Raw genomic sequence first — 22,809 nt, 5'->3', positions numbered from 1 at the left:
TTTACCCACATACTTAAAATTAAGTCAGATTTTAGTGAAACTGTGGCCACTGGGTAATTTAATCGGGGCGGATGGGATGGATCGTAGCCATTTTTTATGAAATACCTACTATAAATACCATAATAATTAGTGAGAAAATGTAAGTACTTATAGAGCGAGACGCGGGTCTAATTGCAATATACATCATCGTCTTGTATTCGCAGCTTTCATCCATCGATCATGGTGTTTTAGCGACATAGACATTTTGTATATTACGTCTTCGCGTTGACAATCGACAAGAGTCAGTCAGTTTTCAGTCAAACTGCCGCCACGGGGTGAGGTAATTTCAATCGAGGTGAGATGAAGAGTAACCGTTTTCTAACTATATGTCAACATCCCAGTAATATAGAGGCTTATAAGCAGACTTTATCGTGATATCCATCAACCGACAGCTAAAGGTCTTCGCACACTATATCAATTCCACACCATTGCAACACCAACTCAACTCACTTTTGGTTTAGCTTAATTTACGATGAGTGGACGACGCGATGACCACCCGTCGTTCACTACAGTTACATTTTGAAAATTGTACTGTAGGAAATACGACACATAAGGTAGAAGTACAAGTGCTCGACGCTGCACTAGTACTCAACATGGGCACTTTATGTCAAAGTGATTAAGTTCGAATATAGAAAAATCATCGTTGTTTAAATTTAACCTATATTTCCATGAAATAAAGTGCTCATGTCGGTGACTAGTGCAGCGTCGAGCACTAGTACTTCTACCTTACGAGATATTTAATTTTGAGTCGAGTGTTGAGTTGTAATAGTGTGCTAAGCTAAGACCTTAATACGTGGGGCGTACGTACCGATCACAATGCCTTGTAATCGCGGATTTCATCAATCATGGCGTCCACCCACAACAAAAGGCCGTATAGCGTTGAGCCCTAAGGTTTCCTCTTGCTAAATGTACAATACCATCAAGGTGATCGGAAATATCTAAACACTAACGAGTCATTAAAACTGAAACGGTTCTATTTCACTGGACTAGCTCATTTTTAGGATTCCGATTCTGGCAAGCCCAATTTATTTATTTATTTTTATTTTTTTATTTAATATACATATATAATATTAGCACTAACAGATAAACCTTACATGCTAACACTCACTTTATCAGTAAATAAGAACAAAAAACTATGTTCATCCCTTTCTTTGGGATGTTAAGTATTAGTTTAAGACAAAGATAGTTCATTCTCTCTGTCTATGTTAGAAATGAAAGTCCCTGGCTAAACTATATTCTATTTCGGCGGAGACAGTGTTTTATTATTGGATTTAGTGGATTACCTCGTTAATTGGCCTCGTGTGGACACTATACCGAGTGAACTTGGCTTGAAAGTGCTTAAATATTGCCAGACCTACTTGAATAAGGAATGGACTTGGGGGACCAAATCACCAATCGAACTCGAATGTGAAGAGGACCATGCAAGAGCTAGAGAGATTTCTATCTATTAATAGAGTAAGAAAGTACAAGATAAGATACGTGAATATGCTAATAATCCAGTCATTATGTAAGCGAAAACGGATATCACCGGTTGAAAAAGCAAACATCGTGAGTGTTGTGCGTCGACCGAGTGACATCCCTCGTGTCCGAAACGTTGAAGTTGATAAACAAGACCAAGTGTGGGTAGTTCGAAAAACTCTCGCTGCTATAATGCTTGAAAAATAAGTCAAATGTATCAATTATAAATCATATAAGTACCATCATTTAAAAGCGTAAAATCGGTGGTGGCTGAGTGGATATGAATATGACGTCTGACTTATAATCCGGAGGTCGCGGGTTCAAATCCTGACTCGTACCATTGAGATTTTCGCAATTTATGTACGAAATATCACCTGATATTTACCACTAGCTTATCGATGAAGGAAAAAAACATCGTGAGGAAACCTGCATACAACTGGGAAGAAATTCAAAGGTGGGTGTGAAGTCCCCAATCTTTGTTTTATTTTTTGCTTTTAGTGGTGTGCTGAGATGGTAGCACATAAATGCCAACCGCTCTTCAGGACTGAATCGATATAGCTGGTATCAGTAGCCATCACATATATCGGAGCGGCCAAGGTGCTCACAAATATCTGAACACGCCTCTATTGTCAAGACGCTAGAGTGCGTGTTCAGATACTTATTTAGCACATCGGCTGTTCCGATATATATTAGTAGAACGGCCTTGGCGAACCTAGTAACAACACCCTGAACGTCAAGGCCCCTTTTGACATACATTAGTGTCGAGTAATGGCCCGATATAGTGAAACTTTTAGGCCTTGTCATCGTGAAAGCCTGTGTGCCTACATTTTAGTCGTAAATATCTTCAACTCCGGGCAATAAAAACTATAATTGGGTGAATCAACTTTTTTTGTTTTGTTATCCTGTCCCGTTGTCCAAGGGACAACAGTGGCACAGTTTGTTTGAAGAGACGTTGTATGCCGTTCTATTAACATGCTTAGTAGGGGGCCCATTATGGACATTGGTTATAACGACCACAAAAACGCAAGTTTAATTCATTTAAGTACCATAAAATCAGTATTTCAATGAACTTTTGTCCCCTGGACAACTAATCGTAACCATGGCAACGAGTGACGCTAAAAAGTTGATTCTCCCAATTACCTAACGCGGAATCAGACCAGTAAGCGCTCCGGTCCGGTGTGAAGACCGCCTAAATGGGATATAAAGTGCGTCAGAAGTGTCAGAACCTTTTTTACTACATTTAGGGATATTTTTTGCTCAACGAAATGTCACGTCCTGAGGCTTGTCGCCTTACGTAATACAATTCTACAGCGAGAAGTTACAATTTTATGCCTCACTCAATGATGTATTTAGTCGGTGCCAGCGCTTAAAGCTGTAACAGACGGGAGTACCGGACCGCGACCTTGAACCGGTCTGCATATCTCTTTCTTGCTCGCACTTGTAGTTGCGTCCTTAAGACTGTTTTTCCACCACAAAATGTGTGAGGATGCGTAGCGACTAGCGAGGGGTGTGTTTGTTAAGAACTAACAGAAAATTGTCCACAAGAGCTGCGCTGAGCGAGGATATGTAAATGAAGCGTATCTATTGGATTCACATTCCATACCATCGGACAGGCCTCGGACCGGACCAAGGTCGCGGTCCGGGACGCCCGTCTGTTACAGCTTTTATATGTCAAATCTACTTATTTTACTTAGGCCAAGTATATTATAATAAGTAACTTGGTAAACGTATAAATCCATGGCGACGTGGGTACTAAGTTGGGGCAATTAGTACATATATCAAATACACACGTCACATTGGTCACGAATTGCGATTTAATTTTGCGCAAAGAAATCGGTTCTCGGAATTAGTAATTATGACGTGGTAGGGAGTAAATATAGAAAAGTTGAGTCTACGCTAACGTGTAGACTTGACTAAACATAAACGGGGGGGCCTACCGCGAAAACCGCGATTCGCAAATTGCAGGGATATTTCTCTTTTACTCTTACCAAGACGTAATTAAATTAGAGTGACAGAGAAAAATGCCCGCAATTGACGAACTTCGATTTTCGCGGCCCAGAAGCGGTTGTTTTTACACTAGTCAGCCAGCGAGATGGCAGTATAAATTTAATATTTTTGTAAGAAAGAAAAGTAACAAACACTTTATAGCCAAATCTATAGATTGCGCAAAAGCTATAAGGAATTGCACGGGAAAATAGGTCAACGCAAGCCACGGTACACACATCGTCGAAAATCCTTAGGTGAAACTGAATTCACTAAGAAAAGAAATGAGAAAAACGCGTGGAAGTTGCAATTTTGAAGGATTTTCTTTACGCGATTGGTGTCATAATTCTCACCTAAATGATATCGGGACAATGATCTAGATCATCATCGTATACCTACCTACCGTGCGGACCGTGCCTAAGATCTTTTGTTTAAGTAAGTGCATGTACTATAAGTAGGGTTGCCATACGCACCGTATATAATCGCTATGTAAACAAAGTGATATAGTGGCTCTGCAAGAGACATGGCTTATGCCGCACGACTTAGAAATGCTAGGAAATATGGACTCCGACTTTGGGTTTACGGGGAAGTCAGCGGTGGACTCTGCGGCCGGCATTTTTCGAGGTAGGCCCTTCGGGGGTGTGGCCATATTGTGGCGTAAAAGTGTGTTTCGTCAAGTATCTGTGATACCATGTAACAGTGATCGAATTTCTGCTATAAAAGTAGTTGTGCATGATAGTCCTATTTTGATATTTTGCGTGTATATGCCTACAGATTCTATGGATAATCGTTTAGAGTTTAGTGACTGTTTGAGCGAAATTGCGGCTATTGCTGAGCAGAGTGATGTGGGTCCAGTGTTTATTCTAGGGGATCTAAACGCTCATCCTGGCGAGTTATTTGGTAACGATATGTTGAGCTTTTGTACTGATCAAAAGTGGTCGTGTATTGATATGCAGTTCTTTGGGGAAACCTCTGATACTTATACTTTTATAAGTGAGGCCCATGGTTGTAGTCGGTGGCTCGACCATTGCCTAGTTACTGAATCCGCTAGTAAATTGGTAGAAAATATAAAAATTCACCACGACATCTTTTGGTCAGATCATTTTCCAATGGAGCTACAATGTAACCTAGATATAATTAGACCTAGGAAATTAATGTCATATCTTGTGCAAAACAATGTTATATGGGGAAATAGAAATGCTATTGAGATAGATAAATATAGGGAATTATGTCAAAAGTCACTCAGACAAATAGATTTTCCTCAGGAGCTTAGTAGCTGTTGTGATAAAATGTGTGATAATTCTGACCATAGGCAAGTAATAGATTCCCTGTATAGAAGATTAATTATGTCCTTGTCCGAGGCTGCTAGTGATGGCCGTAACGCTGTGAGACATGTTCGCGGTAGGAATAAAGCTGGCTGGAATGAACACATCGGGGGCGCGCACTCGGAGGCTCGTCGAAGCTTTCTCAATTGGGTAAGTCATGGTAGGCCTAGCTCTGGTCCGCTATACGATGAAATGGTTAAAACTAAAAAATGTTTCAAGAGTAAATTGAAATTCCATCAGAATAACGAGGAACAAACAAGAATGGATAAACTCGTTAATTCTCATAAAGAAAAGAATTTCAAAAGTTTTTGGAAAGAAACAAACAATTTGAGACCTAAGGCGAGTCTCCCGGTGTGCGTGGGTGGCTGTGATGACCATAAAGACATAGCCAACATGTTTCAAAATCATTTTAGGATAAAGCCGAGACTGGCCGGCGATGTGCAGGGTCTTGATGCTGCTGCTGACGTTGCGAGTCACCCTGTTCTTATTACAGCTAAAGATGTTGACTCTGTAATTAATAAAATGACTCGTGGAAAATCTCCAGGGCATGACGGGCTAAGCATCGAGCACCTGCAACACGCTGGCCATCACATCCATAGGCTGTTGGCTATGCTCTTTACCCTTGGTTTGAGACACTCCTACTTACCAGACGAGTTTTTGAAAACGGTTGTTGTGCCAATAGTAAAAAATAGAACCGGCGATGTATCTGATGTCAATAATTATAGGCCAATCTCTTTGGCCACAATTGTAGCGAAGGTTCTTGACGGTGTGCTTGAGCGTTACCTCAGTAGATACGCAGTGTTAGATGATAGACAATTTGGTTTTCGTGCTGGTCTATCTACTGAGAGTGCTATTTTGGTTCTGAAGCACACCGTCAGGTACTACACTGACAGGAAGACCCCCGTGTGCGCGGCTTTTCTCGATCTTTCAAAAGCTTTCGACCTAGTGTCGTATGAAAAACTATGGGAGAAGTTGCGGAAGGCGGGTCTTCCTCAAGAACTGATAAGGCTGTTAAAATATTGGTACAACAATCAGTATAATGTTGTGAGGTGGGGGATGTCGGTCTCGGACGGTTATAGAGCTCAGTGCGGAGTAAGGCAAGGGGGACTTACATCTCCACTGCTGTTCAACATTTATGTTAATCAACTGATCGTCGAGCTCAGCAGCACCATGGTTGGCTGTTCGATCGGTGGCAAAATGGTAAACAACATAAGTTACGCCGACGACATGGTGCTGTTGAGCCCGTCGATCAGCGCTATGAATAAATTGTTAAAGGTGTGTGACACGTATGCGGAGTCTCACGGGCTCATCTATAATATTAAAAAAAGTGAGATACTCATCTTTCCAGCTGGTAATAAGACCCTACCAATAGTTGAGCCGGTGACACTCGGAGGTGTTACCTTAAACAGAGTGTCCAGTTTTAAATACCTGGGACATGTCATTACAGAGACCCTAAAGGACGATGCGGATATTGAAAGGGAACGCAGGGCACTGGCAGTAAGAGCTAATATGTTGATTCGCAGGTTTGCGCGTTGTACAGTGGAGGTCAAGAAAACATTATTTATGTCGTATTGCCAATCATTCTACACGTGCAGCCTGTGGATCAATTATACGAAGCGCGCTTACAGTGCTCTGCGTGTCCAGTTCAATAACGGCTTCAGGATGCTGTTGGGGCTACCACGCTTTTGCAGTGCCTCAGGCATGTTTGCGCAAGCACGAATGGACGATTTTCATGCAATTATGAGAAAAAGAATCGCCTCTCAAATGCATCGCTTGCGGGGTAGCACCAACAGCTTGCTGATAGATATAGCGGAGAGATGGGACTGTCCATTTTTTTGTCACTGGGCGTCAGCTCATCGTCCTGTGTACCAAGACCCCAAATGAAGCCGTGAGACCTAGGTTAAGATGTACTAACACTAGTATTGTAAGTCTGTATATAACTAACAATCTATGGGCAAATTAGCCTGAAATAAAGAAATAAATTAAAAAAAAAATATAAGTATCCCGTCCCGTTTTTGTCCCGTATATCAATACCGCTGCATATAAATGGTAACAATCATCTCTGTTTAATCACATTGTTTACCTATGCGAGTTAAAGATTTAGTATTTACTGGGAAAATTGAACAATAATAGGACACCGATTTGAGGCGAATTGCGGTTCAAAAATCCACGTCACATAGAGTCAGACAAAGCTAAGTTGGCAGCGATTTTGATGGCCCAGCCTGCAAGTGTTAAGTAAACATCATAATTTCATTGATGTTTTGACGTTTAAAATAACACTTACGCTGTCTGAGCTATCAAAATCGCTGCCAACTTATCTTGGTCTGACTCTATGATGCGATATCGGTGACATTTATATATCACTTTCTTTAGTGATGAGAATATAGTATTTTTCGTACTATATTGTTTTTGGTTAATATACAAGGTGCCCGTGAGCATTGCGAGACATTTTAACTAAGCATTCCTGGTAATATTTAGAAACTAAAATGTCATATAAAATTTTTTTGGATTATGCCTAGTTTCAGAGATAATTAAACTTTTTTCGAAATCATTCTTTCGCCATAAGTCGGTACAAAACACATTTTTGACTGCGGTATTTCCAGTATTTCCACTTTGAGGTCTAGTCTGGACATACCTATTGATTGACATCGAAAAATTAAAAAAATGTATTCGAGAGGCTACCCCCAAATAAAAAAAAAAACTTTTTAGTTAATTTTAGGTTATTTGTTTATCAATAAAAAAAATTATGTACAGGCGTTGTTCAAAAAAAGGGGAAAAAAAAAATTTTTTTTTTTATTTTTTATTATAGAATATCACAAAAAGTGATATAACATTTTTTGCTTCTGTTGCCATCAAGAATGCACCGTTAAAATCTCTCGCAATGCTCACGGGCACTTTGTATAGTATAATTGACTAAAATATATATTATAGTATAGGCGGCAACCCTATAACCGTCTAACCTCTTGTATGCCTTGTAACAATATTTCCTGCTGAGGACAACCCAAAAATATTAAATGTCTAAAACTGCGAGTTCACTTTATCGCACAAAAATCAGAGATTTCAATATCGAATTATTGATTTCGCGCGAGATTAATGAATACAATAAAAGTAGCTAATTTTATTATACGAATGACTACGACTGCTCGTGGTTTGTCGCGCGATAACGGCTATCGGCGCGATAAAGCAGAACGTGCGATTTGTTGTGCTTGGGTTATTAATAACTAATAACTAAATAATAAATGAAATGAAATGAAATAATATAATATCAAATTGGCATGTATTTAAAGACAGCTGTGATTGAGTTTTGGTACAAGTTTTTAGAGCTGACTGTACTTTTCTTTCCACAGGCAACTAACCATCATCGACACAACATGTGATAACAAAGTTCCCACGGCTGCCTCCTGTCTCCATCATCAGATCAGCTAATAATTGCATTGTCATCCGATTTACACATGTATGCAAAATTGCAGCTAAATCAGAAATCGGGAAGTGGGTCAAATTTAGCTTCCAAGATTTGACCCTCATTAACAAAGGTAACATACTCGTAGGTACCTACTAATCGGGCAAGTTAAATAATAGCTTGTAAAAAGGAAAATATTTTTACTTTTCGTCGGCGTACGTCGAGGTCATATTGTCTAGGCCCCCGAATCATCTACTGAGATCTGATTAATAATTTATTAACAATGAAGTGTTAATCCATTCGGTAAGGAATTGGAGCCCGGGAAACAGGCCACGTTATAAACAGATTTCCAAAAATTCCAAGATACTATATTTAATACATTACAAACACTGTCGGCTTCAAGTTTTCAAAGCGTTTTACTCGTTCATTATTAGAGTAAAACCTGTTTGTGTTTAGAAAACGCGATAATGTAATTAATACGACACCGATAGGACGTTACGAGCGTTGCATTACATTACAGTCGCTATCAAATATATCGGGCCGGCCAAGGTGTTCACAAATATCTGAACAGGCCTCTATTGTCAAGACGGTATAATAGTGCGTGTTTAGATATTTTCGATCATCTCGGCCGCTCCGATATATCTGATGGCGACTGTACATACGGCTCGCTCATATCACATATCTGTTGCTTCTAGATCAAGTCTAAAGTTACATTAGTAGGATGCAATCGCTTTAGGAATTAACGTTATTATTTCAAGGCTAGTAACGTAATATTAATTACCGTACCGCTAATGTTTTATTGAGAAACTGGCTGTCGCTTTCTGATTCGTCGAGATAAAATGTGACAGGACGAGAGGTATTTGATTTTAAGTAAAAAATACTAAGTAGAACGATGACTTGCAAACCACTAACTACGACTATTTTTCAAACCGTAGCTATTTTCACATTTATGTAGTTGGTTGGTTTAGTAGACCTATTTGAGGAAAGTTTTGATAAGTTTTATATCATATTTTTATTTCACATCGTAGTAAAGTTTTAAATCTCTATGTTAACTAAAATGTCTATTCAAATCTTCACGATTCAATTCGTATGCTGCATTTCACAATTAAAAAAGTAGCACATAAACATCACATCATTTGGAGCATCGTCGCGCCGATCCAAGAAAATTCTAAGTGCAAGAATGAACGGCGGTGGACATTACAGAGCGCTTCCGAAAGCACTTTCGCCTACACTCGGGCCGCGTCGGCCGTCTTCGCTCCCCACAGCTGACTGGGCCAATGCCAGAGCGAGCGCGCGATAGTGGCGCCGCGCGCGCGAGACAAGGACTGCGCGCCGCGCAACTCCCGACGCCGCCATTAATTTCTTTCTAGTGCCCGCAGCCGTCCTAGTGACAGCGTACTTCAATATCGCGCGAGCTAAAATTCGTTTTACTTGTGAAATTTATATATTAAATAGTATGCAACGGTTATAAAAAGTGTAGTGAGCAAATAAGGAGTGTGAATTTACAATGATTACGCGAGTGTTGAATGCGTAAATGCGATTCATTCGCAGTGAAGTATGTCTGGTTTAACAGTGTTCGTTGTCAACACAAAATAAAGAGGATTATGCAAGTTGGAGTAAAATGTGGACGCTTTTTAGGTAAATGTCGTGTTTTATACACATTTCTATAACTATAGTACACATATTCAGTGATATTTGCGTGCTAAGGGGTAGTAAGGTTCTGATAGAAAGGTGATCAAGTAAGCGAAGCTAAGATACCTGCGCCTATGGGCCAGTCTAGTCGTTCCGAAACATGCAGTACAATAATGAATGACAAATACTTTGCCGTTGGCCACGGCCTGCGTTAAGCGCTATGTCTAATTAGTAATTACACAAAGGGAAGTTAACAATGTGCGTTTATGTAGGTATATTCGATTTTTATAAGTATTGGTTCTCCGCAGCGGCGCGTAGGTGCACCTATTTCATGATTTGGCAGGAAAAATAGTAAAATAAGAGGATAACGACAAGTAATAATTATAATAACTTAGTCGATTATTAACTAAATGGGAAAATAATTATAAAGTCAAATGTTGCATAACATATTAAGGAGTAATTCAACTTTAGAGCCTATTTGTTAGAACGTTTTGCGTTTACAGCAATTTCTTGTTTATTGGACAACTAGGTACCTACCTAGTTGTCCAATAAATGAAGAAAATGATAAGATTGGGTCTGACATTGTTTTTCAATATCTAAACCACTTTATCTTAAGGCAATTAATGTGAGCGTCAACAGTTTAGTTCAAACAAGAAAACTAACACTAATTAGTAATGAATATGGACAAGTTGGAATGCATAAACTTGCACGTGTCACTAATCAGCGTAAATAAGCCTAATGACCACGTAATAGAGCAAAACATTTTTCTTGTTTCAGTAAATAAGACTATGCAGGTTGTAATAAAATAATGCAGCGCCTGCTTAAAATATTGGCGCTCGCAATAAGTTGCGCCGTGGGGGCCGCGGCCTGCCGCGCGGGGTGCTCGTGCGAGCCCGCGCGCCTGGCCTGCCGCGCCGCACCGCTGCCCGACCACCGCCTCGAGCCCTCGGCGCTGCCCGCCCGCCCGGACACCCTCCAGAACCTCTCCTGGACCGACTCGCAGCTCACGAGCGTCAACAGCGAGATCTTCCATCAACTCAAACAGCTAGAACAGATCGACTTGAGCGGCAACGAACTCAGGAGGACCGAGCATGGCCTCTTCACCGGTCTGACGCGGTTGCGGTACCTCAATATATCGAGGAACCGCCTCGAAGACATCCCGCGCTTCACGTTCGCGGATCTAGAAAGCTTGGAAGTGCTCGACGTGTCGAGGAATGAACTCCACGTCATCCCCTACCAAGTGTTCGGGCCATGCCATCGCCTGCAATACCTCGACCTCTCTTACAATAAGATAGCCACTTTCATAGATTTTTACTTTAGACCTAATCTTCAACTGAAATCACTGTTCCTAAACAATAATAGCCTAGTCAAAATTACGTCTAACGCTCTAGTCGACCTCAAGGAATTGGAGACGCTCGATATCTCTAGCAACAAATTAGACTACTTCCCAAAATTCTTTTTCGATAAATTTGTAAGCTTGAGAGGGCTCAATCTGAGTTACAACCACTTCCAAAACATATCACATGATGCTTTTAAGAATTTGTGGAATCTAAAGTGGCTAAATATAGGCGGCAGCAGGATGAGAATGCTGCCGCCGAAGCTCTTCCGTAATAACGAAAACCTGAGAACCCTCTACCTCGACCACACAGAAATGTCGGTCATAGAGAACACAAACTTCGAAGGCTTAAGCGGACTACAGCGACTTTACATTAGAAATAACTATTATTTACGAGAAATAGAACCATTCGTGTTTCAAGACACCCCGTCTTTGACACATCTGGATATAAGTTTCAACAGTTTAACTAATTTGCCGTTATCATTGAAGATGTTAGATAAATTAGAAGATTTTAGAATAGGGGGTAATTTGTGGGCATGCGATTGTCGGATGGCGTGGTTCGCGAACTGGGCGGACAAGAGGAAAGGGATCGTCAAGTCGGACATGAGCTGTAGAAATACGTATAAGAATGAGATGTTGATTATATTGAACAATACAAACTGCAAGCCGCCGCAGCTAATCTCGGCTTCGCCGCTGATGCTGTACAGGCTGCAAACAGATGCGATGCTGGAATGCAAGTTTCATGGGAACCCCCAACCGTCTATAACCTGGGTGACTCCCACACGAGCAGTCTTCCATTGGAACCCGGAACCGCAGATCCCCGACATATTCCACAAGCATGGAATAGCGCACGACCAGCACTACAAAACTATAGACAACACGAAATCTCGAGTGAGAATCCTCGAAAACGGTTCCCTAGTGATAGGGGACATTCACAGAGAAGACAGTGGGACGTACCTCTGCTTCGCTTCGAACCCGTCTGCGAACGTGTCTGTGGAAGTGGTTTTAAACATAGATCCAGTGACGATGTATGAAATTAAAATCTATAGTTTGATGTGGGGTGCCTTTAGCGCGGCGGCGTTTTTGGCGATCACTCTGCTGGTGCAGGCGCTGCGTTACATATTCCGCAGGTTAGTAATACATGATTTGGATAAATTTACTCGCTCTTGTAAACTATTAATTTAGTAAATTTTTACGTTTACTTTGTGTTTTGTTTATTTACTCGGGCAACCGCGGAGCAGTATTTGCTTGGGACGGCGGCCCTCGTATTTATTCAAATTAGGTGGCATTACATTTTAAATCACTCGACAAACAAGCGAAACCAATGACTTCATACATTTTCTATTAAGAAACTTATTTGATTTGTTTTTAAGTTTTCTTGACTGTTTTTGTTGTCCATTGGGAAAACTTGAACTTACATTACACACAAACTAAAATATTAATGCATAATGTATTACTCATAGCTCGCCACATCAATGTTAACATGGTGAGAATACAATATCCATTTTCTACAAAATCTTAAGCATCATAATTATTTTACACGCTTTAAAATTAGAATGAAATATTTACTTATTTGGCCTGACAGTAAAAATAAAAAAATGGCCAAACGCAAAGTTGCGTTTGGCCATTTTTTTTTTACTTTTCGTTTTTTAACGACATGGCAAATATAAGGCGGTTATCACACTGGATGCGATTCGCACGTCGCTCCGATGTGCGAGCGGGATGTCGCTATAATATGCGCATAGCGGTGTCAAACATCGGAGCGACGTGCGAATCGCATCCAGTGTGATATCCGCCTACATATCAATTGTTTGTAGAAAGAGATTACTAACTTTATAACACAAATAGTAAATACATATACCTATATCCTTTAAGGCTGTAAGGCTTACGACAGTTATTGCTCAAAACGTTGTTATACACTCCATATGATAAATGAAAGTTACACCCACGGCACGGATAATGATATTGTCAGTTGAAGCATTATTTCAATTTGAAAACCCATTAATATGTACTATAAAATGTGCCTACTTTGCTCCCCACTGCAATTATTATGCTCCAACAGTTTTTATACATTAAAACTTTATCAAAACCCCATTTAATTAATACATTACGTATTTACATGATAGTAGTGATAGTCTACTTTAAACACACAATATATGCACATGAAGCATAAGACCCCTTTCTAATTTTAAATTTCGAATTCTAGAGCAAAGTAGGCGGATGTTACAGTACTGCAAAATGTTTGCATTGATTTTGTATTTGACATTAGGCATATTTATCCCAATATCGTCTCAGTCCCTACACACGTCCTTGGTGTTAACAAGTGATCCTCTCGATTGCAGGTTCCGGCTGATGGAGACATGCTGCAGCTGCTGCACCTGCGTGCGCGCCGACGCGCCGCGCTCGCGGCAGATCTACAGCATGCTCGACAACATCGAGCAATACAAGCGGCAGCAGCTCGAAAAATTACGGGAGAATTATGCGGTGCAGGTAAATACCTCATTACAAATAATATTCCCTTGTGATGGAGGAGGGAACCTACCACTTTGGTTTGAGGGGTCGGTTTCAGAGTAAAGATTCACCAGCGGGAAATGCTTAGCGAGGAATGTGTTTGTTAAGAACCAATAGAATCACTTCACACTGAGCGAGGATGGGTAAATGAAGTGATTTTGGGATGGAAATGCAGTCTACATACTTTGTAATTATAGATATTATTAAAATTTGGTATTTACCATGTATTTGTTTGTTACCAATATTTAACAGTTGTACATGCCATCTTCCCAGAGTAATAGATTTAATGTAAATTACTATGTTAGCTTAAAATCATCGAAATGTACTAAAATATATCAAGTAAAGCCTATTGGGTCATTGGATGTTTTCTATTCCATGGAAGCACGGGTCAAGTCATTCACGTTTGTAGTCTTATTAACGTCCACAGTCCCTAGAGAACACTATTATCGGTCTTACGGAGCGCGCTTATCTATCCTGTCCTTGTAACAGGCTATAAATAAATATACTTCGTGTGGCCTTATAAGTACATTGCACCCTCTTAATATTGTCTTTATAATCAGGTCAAGAGTTCACTTAGTAAATTTGGTAAATAAATCAATCATTAAATTATGATTTGCCTCAATTTCGAGTAGTTATTAAAAGTGACCATTTTGTCGACAGGTGCATCGAATCAAAGAAAATTGCACTCAGCAGATGGATTGGATACAGAATAGTTATTCTTCACAAGCCACACATCTTCGCAATATCAGAGACATTGGCAGTAATCATCTGTCATCTATGAGGGATCAGTACTATGATCAGGTAAGGAATCTATCAGTAACTTAAATCTATCGGGAGTAGATAACTTCTCTCATGTACTTGTCTAAAGGCAATCGGATGGAAGTTTAGTTCGCGTTTGTGTGCAGGTGAAACGGGTGCGCGAATACTCGACCGGGCAGCTCAACTGGGTGCGAGAGAACTACGTGTTTCAACGCAACAAGATCCGCAAGTTCAGCGCGCACCAAGTCCTCCGGCTGCGGCAGAGCTACAAGTACCAGCAGCAGACGCTCAACAAAGTGCTCGAGAATCTTCCGTCGCTGTACTTTGATAATTGCCGATCAGGGTCCTGCGGGCGAAGCGACTCGACGGCGCTCGATCCCGACGTGGAACACCTGGACATGTATTTGAAGACGAAGATAGAGGCGCTCGCGAGGCTGCCGCCGCTCGCGCCGGATTCGGAGAGCAAGATGTCCGTGTACTACACGCCGACGGAGCGGTCGGTGACGTCGAGGCGGGGCTCGCCCGTGCCCGACGTGCACATCAACATGATCGAGATGCCGCCGCCGAGTTTCCTGGCGAGCTTGGAGGCGACGACCTCCCGCTGCGGGCTGCCGGTGCGGACCGCGGCGCGCAGAGGGGACGGGGACGGGGACGCGAAGCCGGCGAGCGAGCCGCTGCTGGGCCGGCAGCGGGGCGGCGCGGCGGCGCGGCTGGCGACGAGCGCGAGCTCGCCGGAGCTGTCGGCGGAGGCGCACGTGCACGCGCGGGTGCTGCTGGCGGTGGAGGCGGGGCGCGAGGGCCGCTTGTAGTACAGGCTGCTGGCGCGCCTGCTGCCGCCGCCGCCGCGCCCCCGGGACCTAGAGCTGCGGCCGCGGCGCTAGACGTGTCCGTACAACCGTGTCGAGTACTTCTAAGTGAGCTGTGATAGACTTAGATTTGAAATTAGCCTTCAGGTTTCTAGTGTAAATAAGTCTCCGTTTCTATTGTTTCCGTTTTGATGTATTTTAGGGAAGTTAGTGAATTTTTTGCGCGGCGTGTTATGTCGCGCCGGGCTCCGGGTTACGTTCATATCGACTCTAGTAAATCTCTCGTAAGTGATAAAGTTAAAGTAATAATGGTTATATTTTGTGACATTTCGTACAGAGTATACAGTGAGTCTTACAGTGATATGCCAAATACTACGATCCAGCGATGATTCATATTATATAACGTTTCTTAATAGAAAATATACAAAATATTGTTGAACATTTTCTAAATATATAAACAAGAGTAAACAGCTAATCGTGAAGAATAAAAAATATTTTTCAATGTATTTTTGTGGTTTTATTCTACGATAAACCTACCAAGATACGATGATTTTCGAAAACTAAATCTTCATTATATATTTAAAGTAAATTTTCTGCAATTAAATAAAGCAATACGAATAATACCTAAATTTAGCTCTCAATTTAAGACAGCTTCGCAATGATATAATTAAATGCGTAGCTTTTATTAGTAATTCGACTTCTTCCTATATTTGGCTTAGATTATTAGTAATAGTACTTATAAGGCGTTCCACTGGGTCATGCTATGTCAGCGTGAATAAAACGCTAAGTTAGTAATAATAATTTATTGGCACGATTAGTAACATAAATAATTCGAGCCATGCACATATTAACATAATATATTTGTAATGTTAATCCTCCGTAGCTGCAATTTGGTAAAACCTAACTTAAAAAGTTGATAGTCATATAGATAAGAGAAGATATGTTGATCGATATTAGTCACTTAACTATTTTAGCAGCACCCGCTCATGACAAGTCGTATGTCGCGACGACTAGTAGTGAAAATGTAGGTGTTTATTATAATTATAACTTTGAAAGACCTATTTTTATTATTGATAACAATCCGTAAAGTAGATGTTAGACGTTTTCTATAAACATTATAGTTCTGATTTAAAAAAATAGACTGATAAATACAGTCGGCAAAATATTACTACTCCTGCTAAGCGAATAGTTTCGCTGACTGTACTAAAAAATGGGCTCCAATTTGTACATACTTATGAAAGAGCTGTGACATTGCAATGTGATACCTCACTTCCAACATACATACAACATAGAACTATGTGATAAAAAAAGCAACTTTAATGAGTTGGGCTTGTTACAAACGTCTCAATGAATAGTTAGTAAATAACAGTCGAAATAAAGGAGTAGATTGTATCGACATTTCGAAAACAAATATTTTCAGAAAAGAAAACAAATCATATTATTTTAAGCAAGTCGCGCAGTAAAATGTATGAGGGCTGAAAACTTGTTTTATAAAGTTATTTTTTCTAGCTTAACAAATACCTATCGTTTGCTCAATTATATACTATGCTTTTTATTTATTTATTATTTCGTCAAAAACCCTTATCGTAAAATATTGCCAAAGAAAAAACGTGTACAAAAATACGAAAAAATGCAAGGAAAAATATGGTTAGTAGACGATATTAATAAGGCCCAGTAAGTGCGTGTTCTTCTCTCACTCTCATTGAACGAAAGTGTGAGCGAGATGGCAGTGTGTGCCCGGAAGCGCGGATAACAGTTATTTTTTTAATTTTTTGTACGTTTGCATAAAATAACAAGTAATAAGTAATCGTATCGTAAGAAATAGTAATCGATACGTTCCCTCAAACATGATATTGATATTTCCGATTTTTAGAGGCAATTTTCATCTTTTTACACGCCTGCCCAAAAAAGTGTATTGTTAGCTTGTGTGCATAATTGGTTACAAATTACAAATTTTTAGAGTGCATGTTTTGCGAACATTGGTCGTTCGTGATTTTTTTTTTCTTTTGAGTAAAAGTCAAAAAAAATCAGGGTTCGAATCGATACAGTCCCTGGAGAAAGGCCTTAAAATTAAATTTATGGCAGCCATATTGTGATCCAAAAAAGCGCTAAGACTTTAAAAACTCCGTTTTCTGAACTTACTGCACCTTAACCATACTTTTACCTTGCATTTTTCCATAATGAATTGTTCAAACTAGCACTATAAGTGTGAAGAGACCGTAAGTGGATTAAGTCGAGAGGCCAACGACAGCCGCCGCGAATGTAGGGAGGGTCGCAATATGAAGCCATATTCTTCCAGAATTTACTCGTCTACTACTACATCAGATTATATTTCATTTTTCAAATAAGTATTAATACATGCAAAATCTAAACAAATATCAGTTTTTTGGGTTCCGTACCCACAGGGTCTGGCCGTCTGTCACCAGGCTGTATCGCATGAACCGTGATAGCTAGACAGTTGTAATTCTCACAGATGATGTATCTCTGTAAACACTATAACAAATACTAAAAAGCACGGAACCCTTTATGGGCGAGTCCGACTCGCACTTACCGGTTTTTTGTAATTTCATCTGCAGAATACGAGATATTCCTTCCCTTGTTGAGTTATTACATTCTTTGTCTAGTCTAGCCATAAGTTATGTGACTACGTTAATTTTATATAACAACCATCAATTAAAACTTATACATATATTATATTTAAGGCTAATTCGGCTAAAATTTATTTGGTAAATATACTAAAAACTAAATAATATAAATGAAACAATACTTTAAAAAAAAAAAAAAAACTTATTGAATTTATTATTACATAAATCTTCTTATTCTTCGTAGCGTTTGTCCCGACTTATTGCCATGACTCGTGGGAGCCTGGGGTCTGCTTGGCAACTAATCCCGAGAATTGGCGTAAGCACTATTACAAATTTTACGTATTAAATTGATAAACTAAAGTAATTTCGAATTTAAAATGGCTAATGTTTTTCGATTAATGTTTTCAGGCCTTGTATTCATAAATACATATGTATATATATACATTTTTTTTTTACATAGGGGATCAAATTTTGCCTAGCCAAGAGTCATTAAATAGCCTCAAAAAACTTAGAAAATGAACCCATATTCAGGCTTATTCGAATTCGTCTTTTAGGTATGAATATATAATGACGACCGGTCTGGCCTAGCGGGTAGTGACCCTGCCTATGAAGCCGATGGTCCTGGGTTCGAATCCCGGTAAGGGCATTTATTTGTGTGATGAGCACAGATATTTGTTCCCGAGTCATGGATGTTTTCTATGTATTTAAGTATTTGTATATTATATATATCGTTGTCTGAGTACCCACAACACAAGCCTTCTTGAGCTTACCGTGGGACTTAGTTAATTTGTGTATAAGAGTGTTGTCCCTATAATTTTTATTTATTTATATATTGACATTATGTTTTTTTTTGCATAATTTGATGTATATTAAGGGCCTACTAAAGCCGTGAATACCGGTTCGTAAGCCACGCCCGCTAGCTTCCTCACTCCCCGCTAGCACGCACACATGGAAGCGCTCCGCGGAGTCCGCGGCGCACGTGAAGGTGAAAGCTCCATCTAGCGTTAAAAAAGTTAACTACGATTATACGCGGTCGGTCAGAAACTTAATTCTTAGAAAATAAAAAAGATGGCGTTATTACTTCCTACTAGAAAATAAAAAAATATATTGTTGTAAATTGTAATAAATCTGAGACTACAATATAGCCAATTTTTATTGTTGATTTTTGGAAGATGTTAATAGTACAGTTAATTGTAAGTATAACACTACCTATCTTTTTAAATTCGATGTGATAACTTACAATGTAATCTTACATTGTTAGTTATCATATTTTATTTAGTAATATATTGTTGAGGCAGGAAATACAGGGTGCCGTTTTCCGACGACCAATTTTACGGATGATAGTGAATCACAGTTGTCAGTGGTAACTACCTACATATAAAAAAGAAAAAAGTAAGTAATATGGTAACAACGAAAACTACCAAAAAAAGTGAAGTAAGTATTTTTATTACGCTGAAATATGTAATAGTCTATCTTTTATACGTTATATAAGTAGTAGTATTTAACTATTTATATATTTTTAATATTATTTGACTTCACGTTTAATTTTTTCCTTATTATTTGTTATTATTTTTTCCTGCACCAACATACACAAATGTCTCTGTTTGACCCAATGGTTGACTGGTAGAGAATGCCTTTTGGCATTAAGTTCGCCATTTGTACATTTTTCTTTATGTGTGCAATAAAGTTTAAATAAATAAATAAATAAATAATATTCAACTAATAACTTTTAAACAATTACTCAAACAATCAGGGTGATTCTTAAATTGTGTCCAGAAAAATATTTTTTCATAAAAGATTTTTATTTTTCACATATTGTTACGTATAAAAAGCATTTTTTGATGCATATGGTCAAGCTTAATACCCTCAGGAAAGGTAAATAAAATGAGTACATAATCACGGTTGTCACAAAGTGTCCCTCAGTCGTGACGTTTCGGCATTTTGGCGGCCAACTCCACTATTTTGAATTATACAATATTTTTAATATAGCCTAAGTTACTCCCATGACTACGACACATCGAATGACAGCTCATACGTTGAAATTCGTCATACTAGCGCTGTAGAGCGTGACAAAGAATCGGATACACATCATACATCCACATACACGCGGAAACCAATTTTCTGCTTTGAGCAGTTGGGCAATAATAACAAATGAACGTAGCTAATAAAATCCATTTCTAAAGAGTGAATATGCCTCTAAATTAATCAAACGAATTGAGAATGTCACGACCACGTGTCTATATGACACGAACGTGGATTCAATAGTCCGTGGCGGGGACAGAATTTTGAGGCCACTGTCGTGACAATTTGAAACATGTTCGGTATTACCTAAAAATTACCTTTGACTTTGCAAATATTAAATAATTAGCTCAATCTCGAATGTATTAGGTATATCTTATGTTACAAACAATAACGTGAAATGAGTACTGACTTTTAAAACTCAAACACGGCGGTGACGCGTTAAGGTTGACCTTTTTTTTAATTAACACAAATAAAAAAAATTCGGTAACACTTCTCCCTTCAGCCATTTGCAAATCTGACAACAACACAGTATTGCTGTTCTAAAAAAAAGCGTTAAAACGGCTGCCAGACGTAAAGGTAACTTTCTACCGAGTACTGCATGTTTATATTACCACGCGCGCCGGTGACACGAAAACTGATCACAAGATGTATGTTATTAAAATTGTTATAAAGTCGTTATATATCCATACAATTTTTAAACCGTATTGTGGAATAGGTGTAAATGTTAACATTTGATATAAAATTCTCCCAAAAACACTTTCAAAGAAAAATAAAATATCATAAAATCCGAGGAAGTCACACTACACGTTCCGTGACATTTAGAACTTCTTAATATGTTTCTAATAAATGCTCTTAGGATATTAGGTTGACATAAAACTAGAGGTAAATTACTAAGTATATTGATATTTAGTTTACTTATTTTCTTAAAAATATATGCTATTCTTACAGGTAACACAATTGTTATTTTGACTGTTTTTAATTTAAGTTAATTTGTATTGTATTTTCGATTGTTTGTGATGTAATTATGGGTCTTTCACCTGAAATAAACGATTTCATAATATCGTTCCCCTGGCTTTGGTTCACTGTGATTTTCATTCCCGTGTGTTTTGATATAAAATGTATTCTTCATGGGCATGTACAATGTTAAATCATATGTCAAGTAAATGATTATTTACTTTCATGGATTAAGTAAAAATTATCGTAATCATAACAGTTGATCAAAGACATACTTATTTCTTTTCCCCTGGTTCTCATTCCATGCCTTTGGACTGGGGTTTCAACTAAAATCAACGTGTGGTACTTCGTTCTATAGATCTTAAAAATAACATTAAGTTGCTAAGGGTGTTCTATGATTCAGTGTATTATTTTGGAACGAATTGTTCCGAAATTCATTGTCATTATGTCATTCCTTGTCATTCCCTTATCGGTTTTTTTCATTCCCTCGTCGCTTTTACATTCTTTTTATCGATTTTATTATTCCCCTGATAGGTAATAAATTGACCAAAATGTATGCCTATTCGATTGATGGGCTTATATTGAAATTATATTTAATAATCTGATTTCAAAGAACGACCCTTCAATGCCCGCCATAAGCTAATTGGTTGGCTAATGGTTTCAAGAGCATGGACAAATAAAGTATAGACTAACATTATCAACACAGAATCGCGTTCCTCTAAAATGAAAAGTTTGATCGGGATATCCATAATTGCACAACGCGCTCTATTAGGAACTACTTTAATTATCAGACAGACAAGAGGTTGAAGCACCGAACCAAGTGTAATGAACTGATACTGCTGTTAAATGGCTATAGCAGTTGCCTAAACTTACAGGAAAGCAATTTTGTAAAGACATTGTTAGTAAGCGATTTTGCTAAGTATAAAACTTTAATCGTCTTTGTCAAGACTAAGATATATTATTAAGGTATAAAAGTAGAGCGGTATAATTTTAAAATCTGAAAAAAAAAAGAAATTAAAAACAGTTTAAGTTCTAAGATGTACATTATCAAAAACCATCCTGTATATGTTAACATTATAGTATTTTTCAAACTCGATGGGTAGGGCGACAGGTGTTATCTCTATATAATTTTTAACCTGAAAAAGGCCAAATCTCGCAAAATCGTATTGAAACGACAGCTGTCAGCGTACCCATATAAAAAAAAATAGATAGCACCACACACGAGCTGAAGAGTTACATGCGCGTTGCCGACCCTAAACTCCCCCCCCCCCCCCCCCTCGTTGAGCTCTGGCAACCTTACTCACCGGCAGGAACACAATACTTCCCCAGTTGGGCTCTGCTCTAGATCTGGAATGACATCCACTAACTGTGCCCTACCACACAAAGCGAGATGAAATTCACAATGCCCATACCTCTCTTATCACAATGCCCATCTCTCTCTTTGAACGGCAATTTTAAGAAAGGGACGATTCGGTACGTTTTTCTTATTGCTCCTTGTCAAGTAAAATCAAACTGAAAAGCATACTTACTTTACTCTTTGCTGAAAAGTCATATTAGTCATTGACGTTTTGACAGTATCCTGTTAAATAAATTATGTGAATTGTTCTTAAGGCATGCGGATTACAAATCAGAGGTCGCTGGTTCAAACCCCGGCCCGTGCAAACGAGTTTTTTTTTCTAATAAACGTGTTGAATTTTTTAGTTTTTTTTTTATATAATAAGTATATTTGTTTTACATAAAGATTACCTAGGCTATACAAAAATTGGTATGAATAAAATAAAATTATTCGTGTCATTAAAATATGCTTTTAATACACATATTTAAAAGAATAACTTGATTTCTGTATAAGACAGACAAGATTTACTTTTACAATAAAATAGAAAATAAGCAATATAGATATTATATAGGAACAAAAAAATAAAACAAAAAGTTACGATTAGATTCGATGGGTCTATAGATGACTCGCATTTTTTCTTTGGTGTCTACACGACCACACAGC

General features: G+C 38.8%; 2 protein-coding genes across 2 annotated transcripts in view; one reads left to right on the top strand and one right to left on the bottom strand.

Annotated features, from left to right (window-relative positions):
• LOC133524719 (cytokine-like nuclear factor N-PAC) overlaps positions 1-22,809 on the bottom strand; it is a 122,551-nt gene that overhangs the window by 70,747 nt on the left and 28,995 nt on the right. The window lies entirely within an intron of this gene.
• Positions 9,562-15,755, top strand: LOC133524700 (leucine-rich repeat and immunoglobulin-like domain-containing nogo receptor-interacting protein 2). Its single transcript, XM_061860827.1, has 5 exons — positions 9,562-9,843; positions 10,615-12,303; positions 13,516-13,663; positions 14,345-14,485; positions 14,590-15,755. The coding sequence occupies exons 2-5, from the start codon at positions 10,646-10,648 to the stop codon at positions 15,250-15,252; spliced, it is 2,610 nt and encodes an 869-aa protein (XP_061716811.1). The 5' UTR covers positions 9,562-9,843; positions 10,615-10,645; the 3' UTR covers positions 15,253-15,755.

This window comes from Cydia pomonella, chromosome 14 (assembly GCF_033807575.1).
Source record: "Cydia pomonella isolate Wapato2018A chromosome 14, ilCydPomo1, whole genome shotgun sequence".
Lineage (NCBI taxonomy): Eukaryota > Metazoa > Arthropoda > Insecta > Lepidoptera > Tortricidae > Cydia > Cydia pomonella.
The sequence above is the reverse complement of the archived record's forward strand: the minus strand, read 5'-3'. Positions and strand labels throughout refer to the sequence as shown.